Source organism: Schistocerca nitens, chromosome 5, assembly GCF_023898315.1.
Source record: "Schistocerca nitens isolate TAMUIC-IGC-003100 chromosome 5, iqSchNite1.1, whole genome shotgun sequence".
Taxonomy (NCBI): domain Eukaryota; kingdom Metazoa; phylum Arthropoda; class Insecta; order Orthoptera; family Acrididae; genus Schistocerca; species Schistocerca nitens.
In genome coordinates, this window is record NC_064618.1 from 555,961,546 (window position 1) to 555,976,273 (window position 14,728).

At 38.8% G+C, this 14,728-nt stretch overlaps 1 protein-coding gene across 2 annotated transcripts in view; it reads right to left on the bottom strand.

Moving 5' to 3' along the window:
- Positions 1-14,728, bottom strand: part of LOC126259885 (calcium-binding mitochondrial carrier protein SCaMC-2-B-like) — a 249,877-nt gene that overhangs the window by 142,849 nt on the left and 92,300 nt on the right. For both annotated transcript variants that reach the window (XM_049956957.1, XM_049956958.1), the window contains one exon: positions 227-338. In XM_049956957.1, coding sequence (XP_049812914.1) covers positions 227-338 — 112 coding nt within the window. The remainder of the gene's footprint in view (positions 1-226; positions 339-14,728) is intronic.

Here is a 14,728-nt window from a genome sequence, read left to right on the forward strand (position 1 = left end):
AAATAACACCACTAAAAACTGCAATTCTTTTTAAGTATTTAATGAAATATTCTGTCAAAAATTTTAACTGGATCATATAACAGATAGTTACATTTGAAAACTTTTGCCGATGTCATTATTAGCATTCAGTGTTACACTCTGATTCACTGTGTTGTGTTACAATTTCATAGATCTCTAGGATAAACGTTGGTCATTATTATCATTACTATTATTATTATTTACATACCGTAGCATGTCTCCAATACTTGATGAGCTCAAAGATGTCAGTGCTTGGAGCATACAAAAGGAAATCCCTCCATTCATCAAAACTAATGTTGAGGCTTCCATCCTGGTCCATCCTACAGACAAAGGCAGGCACTCATACGAAATTTCATAGTAACTGTGACAGATACAGTTATTAAATACTCTTTACAAAAAGAAACCCTGCTGTGAAGGATACAATACTGTCAAATCACATGTGGCTTAAAGATTTCATAAAATGAAACTCAGTTCAGCCTGTTTTGGATGATTAAGAGTTCCACTGTGTTTAATAGCATCCAAAACAGTACTTTCATATTTTGTAGATTGTCACTCCTTGATGAGTGAGAGCCAATTTTAGACTAATACCGCATGTTTGCCATTTCAATTCATCTGTGAATCCTTTTACCTGGTAAAACATGATTAAATGGTGACATGTAAAATGGTTTTAAAAATTATGCATGAAATTCACCTAGGTTCCATGGTTAAGGGGGGGAGAGGGGGGATGGAGGGAGAGGGAGAGAGAGAGAGAGAGAGAGAGAGAGAGAGAGAGAGAGAGAGAGAGAGAGAGAGAGACGGACGTATAGCAGGAAAGGAAACTTAACTATGACTTCCTTCTACAGCTTTTTTTCCCCTGCACAAAATAGTTGATGACTCTACACTGAGAATAATCTTGACAACTGATGATACGGTACATGTATTTCAGCCTTGTGAATTTTCTCCCCAAGTGATTTATATAATTTCTTTGTCTTTGCATTTACAATGGACATGAATATTCTTTACACTAAGTCTCCAAGGTATTTCAGAAGCTCTCAAGTACTTAATAATATTGTCACTAACTAAATCAATTTACTTGCAATTATTATTTTATGTCTTAGTAAATTTCATCTAAACGAGACAAACAAAAACTTACACTTTATTTGGTCACTCTACTGTCTCTAGATATAGTAATTTTAAAGTATGCACTGACTGATGATTACATCACAAAGTAAAATTAGTGAAGGTAAGCTAGTTTCATTTTTGTTACGTACTAGAGCAAAATGATACACATATAAATAAGAAGGGTGAAACGCAATGAAAGGGGGAGGAGGTTCTGGTTAGGTGAGAGTAGGCCAAATCTCAAACCTGATCACAGGCCCTGGCAGTCCAACTTGAAGCTGAAGTTGGAAAGTTACAGGTCAATCGCCAAATGTCTATAAATATATTATTTGCAAAGTAACCAAAAACAGCTTCAAATATGAACTATTATAGTTCACAATGACATTACCTACAAAAATATATACTGCCTGGGGGGGAGGGATGTAGAACCCAGAAGGAGAGGAGATGACAAAACGAAACTTCACAGATTGAGAGGGTATGTGATGTTACAAAGAACTTGGCAGTACGAGTTCACTTTTCTGTATGATGTTGTACCCCCTCTATCCTGGATGCACACATTAATTCCATTGGGAAGGGTGTCAAAGCTGTTGTGTCCTCTCCCAAGGCAACCTAGTCCACAACTGTGTTAAATGGACTTGATATCCTGAATACTGTCATGACAGAGTTGATCCCTCACATATTCTATCAGGTAAGTATCTGAGGACCATGCTGGTCACAGAATACCTCAGTCAACATCATGCAGAAAAATCATGGAGACACTTGCCACGTGTGGACAAACAATGTCCTGTTGAAAAATGGCACCAGGATAGCAGTGCATTAACGGTAACACTTGAGGATGCAGGATGTCCTTGACATACTGTTGTGCCATAAGAGTTCCCTCAATCACTACCAGCGGACACCTGAATTCATACCCAATGGCTCCCGAGACCATGACGCCAGTAGTAACACTGCTGTGCATCTCCAACACATTGGAAGAAGGACCTTCCCCAATGCACCAATACGCCCGCCAACGACGGTCATCTGGACTAGTGTAGAACTGCCACTCATCGTTGAACACAGTGCAGCACCATTGATTACCAGTCCACGCTTTCGGTCGCAGCACCATTCCAAAATCAGACATTTGCTTGCGGTGTTAATGGCAGCTTATGCATGGGATGGCAGTTCCATAGTTTGGCTGCTGTTAATCTTATCACTGGTGTGAGATGACACAGAATGTTGCAGAATGTCCATTATTTGTTCTTGCATGGTAGACAGATATGAAGAGGTTATGTGCTTGGTGCACAATATGGCAATCCTATCTTGTGGTGATCAGGCATAGTTGGCTGGAGCCTTAATAACAAGCACACATCTGTAAGTGTGGTTTGAATGCTGTGCTCAATTTATCGAAGACACTCTTACTTATGAAGAAAAGTATAACTATACCAACAAATGAAACCAACATCAAGTGAAAAAAATGATAAAATTTCACATATTAAAAAAATTGTTATGTTTTTGAACTTCCACGGCTATGAGTGTGAATCCTGAATTCTTCCAGGTCATGCTGACAAAGTATTATGAATTTATTTGTAAAAGTACAGACAGTGGAAATTAAAATGTACTGTGGTGGTGGGGAAAAAATGGAATCTGAAGTACATAGCAAAATGAGAAACAGAAGTAAGATCTATTGTCACTTAAAATGTTAAATGAATTTATATATCTCTGTCCATACTCGGCAAACCACAGTAAAGTGCATGGCAGACAGTGCTTTCTAGTGTATCACATATTAAGGTTTACGCGCCTTCCATTCACATATGAAGCAAGAAAAGAATGACAGCTGAAATAGCCCTGTGTGCACTGTAATTTGTCCAATCTTTCTTTTGCACTAGGAAGAGCTCTAGGAAAATGCTGAAAAATGTGAACAGAGAGATGCTTAAAAAAGCCTACTTATTAAATTTGAAGACTTGGTTTTAATTGAGGAATCATGGAATATGCTACAGTCCTCTGCTGCAGAACAAGATTACACTAATTACAATGCTCACAGAGGCATTTAAGCAGATGTTCTTCCCATGCTCCATACATGAATGGAAAGAGCAAAAACCTTAATACACGGTCTGATACGAAGTATGTGGACACTACCCTTTGCCTTTATGATGGCTTTAACTCTGCTGGGGCCACTTTTAATGACGTGCCTGAATGTCTGTGGAGGAACAGTATCCCATTCGTCCTCAACAGCTGAAACCAGAGAAGGTAGTGTGGTGTTGGATGCTGGGGTCTGGGATGAAAATGTTAACTCATCCCCAATGTGTTCCAGTGGGTTCAGGTCCAGACACTGGGCACATCAGTCCATTTCAGGAATGTTGCTGTCTCCAATCCATTGCTTCACACATGCTGTTTGTGACAGGGTGCACTGTCATCCTGAAACTATCAATCATCTCTCTGAACTGTTCCTCTACTGTACACAATGTTGTAAAATGTGTCAATATTTAGTGTTTCCTTAATAACAATATGGGGACCAATCCTAACCATAAAAAGCACCTCCAAAATATAACAATACAGTCTCCACACTTCACTCTTGACACTGCAAGTGATGGCAAATAGGAACCCTTCCATCAGGTTGACACAGAGTATTGCATGATTCATCACACCAAATCACTCCTTTCCAGTAATTCACTGTCCAGTGGCATCTTTTACACCATCTCAAATGCCAGTCGGCACTGACTACAGAAACATGTGACTTACGAGGAGCTGCTTGACCATTATACACTATTCTTTTTAACTTCCTATGCACAGTCACTGTGCTAGCTGGCTTCTGGTGGCATTTTTGAGCTAACGAGTGATGCCTTATGGTGATTTCATGAGATTCTTTACAACCACCCTCTGCAATGGTCAAAGGTCCCTCTCCATCAATTCATAATACCTGCCTGGTCTTGGCATTGGTGTGGTTGTTCCTTTACATTTCCATTTGACTTCACAATCACTTAACCAATAGTAGACTTGAGAAACTTTGGAAGGGCTGGAATGTCCCCGCTAGAGTTATTCAGGCGACATCCAAAGACTAGTTCATGTTTGAAGTTACTGAGCTCTCCTTACTGGCTCATTCTAGTGTTACTGCTTTTCTAGTGACAACACAATACTCCCTGCCTCGTACAGTGGTCAATTCCACATTACATACAGATGTCTGAATACTGTTGATCACACAGTGTATGTGATACATTGGGAATTACCCTCTGCCACACGCTTCACTGTGGTTCGCTGAGTATGGGTGTACATGTGGCCCTTTCAGGATTCATTTGACCATTCATGCTGCCCTGCATCATATAATTTCAATAACCATGGTTAGGACTGTCTGGTATGTGCCTCTCACAATTGAGCACTATTCTCGGCTGGGTCACAGATTTGTGTTGTAACCAATTTCCTTTGTAAACTGACTACTTTTTCCCAGTGATCTACCAATGAATCAGTCTGTCACCTGCTTTGCCTGTGATGGTGTCTAAGCATCAGTACATTTCATAGCCAGACATTTATTTGACTTGACTGCTTCCAAATGTGACTCACTGAAACTGAAGTTTACGAGTCACATTTCTGAACATTTAAAACAAGTTGCCGATCTTCAAATTACCTCAAAAGGTTAATCCGATTGGATCTTTGTACGGCTTTCAAATAGAATTTCATTGTAGGTAGCTGCATCACTGCAGAAGTTTGGGATTAATATTAATAGTCTGCCAGGCTGTTAACATACAACATAAACATCAAAAGTCTCCATATATTCTCCCAGGCCATACCTGAGGTGATTTCTACACCTGATAACAGTTCTCCATTCAAGATACAGGCTGTATCTTCTCTGCCAATAAATCCTCAGTCCAGTCAAATTTAATTTGACTTTGCATATGGTTGTACTTCTAGTAATAAGCAATAGTATGGTGTGGAGTTTAAAACTTTTCCAAAGTAGAGAAATATGGCTTTCAGGATGTCTGAGTACAAGTTGTGTTTCACAGGACTGATGCTTTCAGAATCACTACTGTTTGACAAGGAGGTCTTCTCATTGAGATACTCACTTTGTTTCAGTTGAGAATTCCGTCTAAGAGTCTACAACAGGATGGATTGAAATAATATCAGCATTAATATTACAGGTAATTTCTGCTACCCTTCTTGTAGATAAGTGTGAGCTGTTATTTCCTCCAACAAATAGGTACAGTTTTTGTTGAGTGATCAATGGTATATCATGGTTACGAAGTGGGCAAATTAGGCTGCTAATTCTGCAGAGGATCTGACAGGAATTCCATTGGGTCCTTGTAACTTTTTCATTTTTAGTGATTTTAGATATTTCTCAGTGCCACTGACGCTGTACTTATACAACTCATCTTTGTAGTGTTGCTACAATTACATTGGGGCAGTATTCCTGAATCTCTGTTTATAAAGGAACATTTGAATGTAGAATTAAGTATTTCTACTTCTGCTTTGCTCCCCTTAATTTCCAACTTCTGTGTAATCCATGAGTTTCTAGACACTAACTTTGGTGCCACTGACAGCCTCAACGTAAGATCAGATTTTCCTTGGGTTCTGAAAGAGGTATTTCAGTAAGATTCTGCTACGGTAGTGGTTGAAGGCTTCACACATTGCTCTTGACAGGCAAATATGTTTCAGCTGGCATCTATCCCTCTACATTTTGTTTTCTAACCTATTCTGCAGTTGTCGAAGTTTCTTCAGAATTTTCATTACCTGAGCCTGTGCGCCAAAAAAGCTCTCTCACACCATCATCATTTGTAGGTATCAATCTATCCCATGCTTGGCTAACTATTCTTCTCATATTACGTCACAGTTCCTCTCCATGCACCTGCCCAGAGCTAAAGCTTTAGAGTTCCTCCTTGAGATATGACACCACTGCCTCTGCCTAGTTTACCATATTCATAAACTTTTTTTCTGTTTTAAAACTGGCCTCCTCCATTGTTGCTATGACTGCATCATAATCACTGATCCAGTTTTAATGTGGAAAATTTCAAGTGCATCAGGTCTATTTGTTGCTGTTAGGTCTAATATATTTCTATCATCAATGGACTTCTGAACTATCCGTTCTAGAGAGTTTTCTGAGAAGGTATTTAGTATCATTCCACAGGATACCTTGACAGGCCCACCACTTACAAAAATAATCATCCCACTCGATTGTTAGATGACTGAAGTCTCCTCCAATGATAATGTTATGACTGGGAAACAAATAAACCAGTGAGCTAATGTTGTTACTAATATTTTCAGTTTCATCTTGGGATAGATAGGATGGTCAATAGAAGAATCTGATTATAAATTTATGTTCATCCTTTATACTGAGTCCAAATTAAATGATCTCAACTGCAATTTCAATTTACATCCCTCTGCATATGAATTTCTTGCCTACTAGGCCAAATACACTGCCCCAATTTCCCCATTAGCTTTTCTTCTTGATACATCCTCCTGGATATACTCCAAAAATACAACTTCTTTCAATTTTTGCTTTTAGTTAGATGTATAGTACTATGTGAATCCCAGTACTGTTTAGGAGAGTTTAAAACTGGCATAATGTCTTAATAGCTTCAACAGTTGATCATGAGAATTTCAAGATCCTCTGATGTGGGGACCATTTCTCTGATCTTACACTAATACTTCAGGGTCTCCTTCAGTTATCATTTGAAAAATAAATTAATAAAAAAACATTGGATTAGAATTAATGATGAAGTGATAAGATCTGGAGCATACGCTCTGATTGGAGGATGGGAAAGGCAATTGGCTGTGCTCTTTCGAAGGAAGCATCCCGGTATTTGTCTTAAACAGTTTAGGGAAGTCAAGACAAATTTAAATATGGATGCCTGTATGGTGATTTGAGTTGTTGTCCTCTGAATATGAGTCTACTCTCTTACCCCATTTTACCTTGCTCAACAAATTTCCTGGATTGGATAGAGAGATGCCTAATCCAGGAAGTCCTTTCTACTAAAATATAACATACCTCAAAATTTGCTTAGAGAGTAAGAGAAGCATTCAGCAAGTTCTAATATGAAATAACAAAGTGAGATCATTTAGGATTGAAATATCTTCACCAGAGCCAACTCTTTGCAGTAACACAAGCTTTGCAATTTTTAGTGTGTTTGTAGATCTGTATTTAAAGTTGTGCTGTTGTTCAAGTATGTAACAACCTTCTATTCTACTTCTGACTTACATATTAAAATTTACCAAAACTGCTGAACTCTGAATGACAGTGCTCAGTGCATAGAACAACAAATAGCATAATGAAGGGTAAAAAAAAAATATGCACACGCACGCACGCATTGCCTCACAAAAAAAAGAGGAGCACCCAGAAGACATAGCTGGATCTCAGTGTAACTTTTTATACATACAATCCACTGGTGGGAGGGGGGGGGGGGGTTGGTACGTTAATGATCAATACCTGTAATTCTCTATGACAAGTGGAATGGCCATCAGAATGCATTAATGTAGTTTTTGTTTAGTATTGTTACCATGCCTAGAATGGCACACAAGGGGTGTGAACAGCACGAGGTGTTGCATAATCAATGAAGGACATGGAGATGTCCCATACTCAAGTGAGACAGTGTTATCAGCTCCTGACAGAGCTTGAAAGGGGCCCTCATTGTGGGCCTCCATTTGGGCTGTGGTTGAATCATGCAATATCCAGATTTATGAGGCATTCAGGTGAAAGTCGCCCAACATTGAACTGCATGGAAACATAAGAACAGGCATACTTGTTTGTCAAGGTTCTAGTCAACCTCTTCTGACCACTACAAGGGGAGATTGCCATATTTTGCACTAGGCACATCTTAACCCTTTCACAACTCTGCTTACCACTCCACATGTAGTGTGTGTTAACACTACAAGACAAAAGATTGCGTTTGGAGTGCTGTCATCTGCGGGAAGCATGGACTACTGATGAATGGTACTGCATTGTGTTCAGCGAAGAATTACAGTTCTGCATTTCCTGGATGACCTTTGTCTGATAGTGTAACGGAGAGAGATCCCATTCTTCCTTTGTTTTGGAGAGACACAGCAATGTTACTACTGGCATCAAGGTGCTGGGTGCCACCGGGTATGAATTCCTGTCATGGCTGGTAGTAATGAGGAACTCTCATGGCACAATGGTTTGTCATGGATACCCTGCATCATTTAGTGTTACCACTTATGTAACAGTAATGTGCTAACATTTTTCAACAGGATACTGCTTGTACCCATATGGCAGGTGCCTCTATGAATTTACTGTGTGATGTTAAAGTAGTCCCATGGCCAGCGAGGTTCCCGGATCTGTCTTGGATATCAGGTGTGGGATTAGCTTCGATGCCAACTCGATCGCAGTGCCAGTATCTATGATAAAATGGACCAGTTACAACAGGTGTAGGCAGACTTTCCTCAGAAGAGGATGCAATGGCTTTATGACACCCTTCCCAAGTGTCAACGCGCATTATCTAGGCCAGAAGTGGTGTACGGCCTCAGTGTAAGTGGGCTCATATTGCCAAGTTATCTGTAAATTTGACTTGATTTTGTATCACTGAAATAAAATCACACACTCTCACAACCTGTGAAGTTTCAATTTGTTTCCTTTCCTCTTCTGGGTGCTTCACATTTTTCTAAAGGCAGTCCAAATTCACATGAAGTGAGGAAAAGAACATACAATGACAACGAAAGAATGGTCATTAGAGCTAAACACTCCCTCGGTAGTTAAAACCAAACTGTTGAAGCAGGAGCACAAGGGTATCACAGTTGAAGCAGGAGCACAAGGGTATCACAGAAGAAACCATCCTGGCAGTTGCCTTGAGCGATTTAAGGAAACTTTTCCTCCCAAATACGAGTCTACTGACCTATCACTGCACCACAGCACTCGCTAAAATGCCAATGAAGAACGAAAAATTAGAACCTATAAAGATTATATTATTGGATTCCTTTACCACTACACTGCAGTATTTTAAACTTATGAAATGAAAACAAACTGAATACCTTATAGTATCTATGTTGTTAATCAGTTTTTATTTTTACTTTACTATAAAATGATATCCTTGTCTGCAAAGACTGTATTAACCCTCAATAAGAACTTATATTGACAATAAGACAGGAACACAGACAATGATCTTCTATCATCCTCTATAAAAGATTTATTCTTGAAAGTTAACAAAGACAAGTAAGAGTTCTATAATACATTTCTACTGTTATCCATCTTCACTGTCTTACATCTTTCCACTTCTTAAAACTGTTGTATTCCATCACTTATATTCTCATTTTCTTCAGCAGTCAATGTCACACACAACATCTAACCCATTGCATCAAAATTCACTTCTTTTATTAGCTTATGCTCATGCACAACCCCAGCCATATAATCTCAGCAATTCCTAGGTCTCACATCTGTATTTAAAAAGGTCTCACATGTGTATTTAAAGTTTTTTAAGAGTTTAAAATCTCACTGACAAGAAAATCAATGAGGACTGAATATTGTTTTTGTTACCCTTTGATCTTTTAAGCAATAAGGTAAATATCAATTTTTTGTTGTTATGGTCTTCAGTCCAGAGACTGGTTTGATGCATCTCTGCATGCTACTCTATCCTATGCAAGCTTCATCTCCCAGTACCTACTGCAACCTACATCCTTCTGAGTCTGTTTAGCGTATTCATCTCTTGGTCTCCCTCTAGGATTTTTACCCTCCATGCTGCCCTCAAATACTAAATTGGTGATCCCTTGATGCCTCAGAATATGCCCTACCAAGCAATCCCTTCTTCTAGTCAAGTTGAGCCACAAATTTATCTTCTCCCCAATTCTATTCAATACCTCCTCATTAGTTATGTGATCTACCCATCTAATCTTCACCATTCTTCTGTAGCATCACATTTCGAAAGCTTCTATTCTCTTCTTATCTAAACTATTTATCATCCACGTTTCACTTCCATACATGGCTACACTCCATACAAATACTTTCAGAAAGGACTTCCCGACACTTAAATCTATACTCGAAGTTAACAAATTTCTCTTAAACGCTTTCCTTGCCATTGCCAGTCTACATTTTATATCCTCTCTACTTCGACCATCATCAGTTATTTTGCTCCCCAAATGGCAAAACTCATTTACTGCTTTAAGCATCTCATTTCCTAATCTAATTACCTCAGCATCACCCAATTTAATTTGACTACATTCCATTATCCTCATTTTGCTTTTGTTGATGTTCATCTTATATCTTCCTTTCAAGACACTGTCCACTCCGTTCAGCTGCTCTTCCAGGTCCTTTGCTGTCTGACAGAATTACAATGTCATCGGTGAACCTCGAAATTTTTATTTCTTCTCCATGGATTTTAATTCCTACTCCGAATTTTTCTTTTGTTTTCTTTACTGCTTGCTCAATATTCAGATTGAATAACATCGGGGAGAGGCTACAACCCTGTCTCACTCCCTTCCCAACCACTGCTTCCCTTCCATGCCCCTCGATTCTTATAACTGCCATCTGGTATCTGTATTAATTGTAAATAGCCTTTCGCTCCCTTTATTTTACCCCTGCTACCTTCAGAATTTGAAAGAGAGTGTTCCAGTCAACATTGCCAAAAGCTTTCTCTAAGTCTACAAATGCTAGAAATGTAGGTTTGCCTTTCCTTAATCTATCTTCTAAGATAAGTCGTAAGGTCAGTATTGCCTCACGTGTTCCAACATTTCTATGGAATCCAAACTGATCTTCCCCCCAGGTCAGCTTCTACCAGTTTTTCCATTCGTCTGTAAAGAATTCGTGTTAGTAGTATGCAGCTGTGACTTATTAAACTGATAGTTCAGTAATTTTCACATCTGGCAACACATGCTTTCTTGGGATTGGAATTATATCCTCCTTGAAGTCTGAGGGTATTTCGCCTGTCCAATGCATCTTGCTCACTAGATGGTACAGTTTTGTTAGGCCTGGCTCTCCCAAGGCTGTCAGTAGTTTTAGTGGAATGTTGTCTACTCCCGGGACCTTGTTTCGACTTAGGTGTTTCAGTGCTCTGTCAAACTCTTCACGCAGTATCATATCTCCCATTTCATCTTAATCTACCTCCTCTTCCATTTCCATAATATTGCCTTCAAGAACATCACCCTTGTATAGACTCTCTATATACTCCTGCCACATTTCTGCTTTCCCTTCTTTGCTTAGAACTGGGTTTCCATCTGAGATCTTGATACTCATGCAAATGAATCTCTTTTCTCCAAAAGTTTCTCTAATTTTCTGTAGATAATTTTATAGATAAGAGTTCAAATCACTAGACAGGAAAAAGGATTGAAAACTCAATCTATAAAGAGTATGTAGGGCAAGAAAATGAAATTAAAACCTGGACAAAAGAAAATGAAAGGCCGCAAAAATTCCTTTGGTTAAGCAAGTGTAAATCTGACTTTAAATCAAATGGTCTCTACAAACCTGAGTCAGTCTCAGGACTTATTTTTCTGGCACCTATCACTTCTTTGCCAAATATTTGCTGTGCCATGGTTTGGCATGTATGATAAACTGTAGGTCATCCAATAAATAGGTAGGTAAGTAATTTCAGAGATAAGAAAAAGACAAAGGCAAAACATTTCCAATAGTACCATACCTAATGGTGATAAAATCAACTATCAGATAGTAAATTAACCTCACATGGAGGGGAAGATCCTAATCCCTTCTGGATGGCAAATCTTCCACCTCTACGAGTTCTGACCACACGACTCTTGACAAAACAGTTACTTAAGATCCTTCTGTTATGTTTTGCTGGTAAAAAATGAAACACTGGACTAAAGTTAGAAGTCAGTTCACTGTGCACATAACTGTTCTCATGGGCCATCCCATTCTTGGCACAGGCAGGGTATCTAGAGCAGGATTTACAGTTAAGATGCTTACACGACTACCAGGTAACAAGCAAGATGACATGGGTAGGGCTGTTATAGGGACTAACAAGTCAATTACCAGTTGGGTGAACAGCAGGAGAGTACAAGTCATATCAGTCTGTAACACCATAGCTCTAATGCTGTACTGATTTATTTTGCTTTTGTTTCATTTAATGTTACATTGCTGAGCTTTTGTAAATATTGTTTCATTGAATCGATAACACAAAATTGTATACTCCTTTCTTTGTACAAACTTTGAGTCATGGTCTGATTCTATGCGATGTAGTGTATCTGCAATTTATATTCTTTGTCCCATTTGGAGGGAACAAAACTTACTGTATACAATTGTAATTTTGTGTGAATAATTTTTTGTAGAAATGTCTATATGTGCAAATGTTCTGTTTTGTTTAAAATGATTGGTTGCTGTTATGTAAATTGCTGATCCTCACTTAGGGCTCTTAGTATTCTGTGTATAAGAGGTGTAGTGTGGTTCGCCTCAGGAACGGAACTGTGTAGCGCGCGCAAAATGTGGTTGGCCTAGGTGGAAAAGGTGGAACTGATAGTCAGTCGGGGACGAGCTACGAGTCCGTGCATTGCCATGTAAAAGATGCATATGGTGCTGGTTCCGAGAGAGGCTTTTCCTGCTACTTTCCAATGCCTCGGATGGATTGATAAATAGCTGGAACTATTCTGGAATTTGTATCTGTCGTCGCCACCAAGAAATGACAGAGTCCAGCAATTCAGTCTGCGAATCCACCTACCAACATGCAGTTGCCACCACGTTGCGCAATCACTGTAACGTAATACTATTATGATGTACAGTGAAGGATCAGCTTAATGGATGTGTTATTGTGCTCAAATATAAGGTAATTTATATCTGAATTTATGTACCAACCCTGATTTTCCTCCTCATCATAACACCTCTCAGGTTCCTTCCCGTTTGAACTAAAGTAATCACCGAGTGTCCCTACTGAAAGAACTTTTATGACCAATGTTATGCTAATTAATGCCTCTTTAACTTAGTAAAAAAAGAAAGTTAAAGTTAATGTGGCAAGAGAGTGAGTTAAAGTAAATATTGTTTGCTGAAAATAATTTTCCTACTAAAACTGCTTATTAATGTGTTGTTGCCAACTTCAAATTAAAAGTTCTTAAGACTGAAGCTTATAAAGCAAATGATCACATTGTTGTCTGTAGTAAATTCTAAAAGATGAGTCAGTTTCTTGCAATTTGGTCAGTATTGTGTTTCGCTGTAGTAAAAGTGGGAAAGCTGCAGTTGTGAAACGTTACTCATGTTTGCCAAGTGTTTGTCTACCTTGTGTATTAGAAGTGCATATTAATAGTAATGTTATAAAGACCATTCACTTTGTGTAAGCCCTGAAAGTAATAGTGTGTTTCAGTAGCTGTTATAATTTTGCAAATAGTTTGTGCTGCTCCAACTGTTAGTTTCAATCTTACCGTAAATACATGAGTGTGTCAGAGTTCATTGCACTCGCGTGTGGCCAATATAGGTTGTGTTTATCCGTTAAAATTACTAATAACTATTTTCTTCAACGAGAATGTTAATCATTCTTTTGCCTAGTTAGGCTGGCGACCGTTTTCCATTATCAGTTAAACGGTGCAGATAGGCAAAATTTTGTTTGTTACTGTTCAAGCCACTTCTGTTAGGCACAACACGGTCAACATAACAAAATTCCTCTCAGAGGGTAACACTGCTCTGTCACTTTATACCATAGTTGCTTTAACAAGATAGTGTTATTTCACAACCTGATTCCAACTTTAAGGTTATGGTATAACAGTAGCAGAGTGGAGTGTTATACGTGGCTTTTCTGTGACAGGACTAGTTTGTTCTGTTGGGGCATAATACGTAATAAACCAAATTTGGTATTTCATAGTAAAAGCTACGTAAATGCTGTTGCAGTGTTATAAGTCTTATGTGAGAGCATTTATACTCTTGGCACGGAAGCTGACCGACAGAATCTAGCACATGGTGCCACTAGATTATAATGGGATGTGAAATTCTGAAATCTGCATCAGGCCTTGAAATGAGATCAAGGATCAACATAGATTGCAACAAACTCCTGTGAAGCTAGGGAAAGCAAAAGCATAAATTGGCTTTGGGTCCTTAATCATTCAGGTATTAATGGTAACGAACAAGCTGACAGAAAAGAAAGAGCAACAATGCCATTTGTTGGACCCAAACTTGCCCTAAATATCACAAAGGCAATAATGAAATCTGAACTACATGGCTGGATCAGAAGGCAGTACACAAAACTTTGGACTAAAATCTGGAAACAAAAACATGGTGAGCTAATGATGCTGAAGCCACATTTACAGAGAAGTTATGTAATCTTGGGCTTTAAAAGGAGGCAGATTAAACTCAGGGTGAGTTTAATGAAAAGCCGTGGGAACCATAAACATCTATACAAGATGGAAATAAGAGTAAGAAGCCCAGAAGTGTAGACTATGTGGCGAGGGGGATAAACTGCCTCACATTTAATATTAAGAGGCCAGAAGACAAAATATCTGCGTCACTAATTCTTGAAGAGACCTAGATAAAAAGATACCTACTACTATTCAAGGGCACTGGTTGGCTTTACTAGGAGAAAAGGGAATTATGCAGTACTGCACAATAAACTTAAGTTTCAGTGCAGGCAACAGGAGAATAAGCCCACTGCTGCTTTGTTTCTCTGATTAAATCAAACCAAATCAAATTACACCTCTCCAAATCTTGCACCCCTTTGATCCAACAACTTCTCAAGCCCCCCCCCCCCCCTCTCTCTCTCTCTCTCTCTCTCTCTCT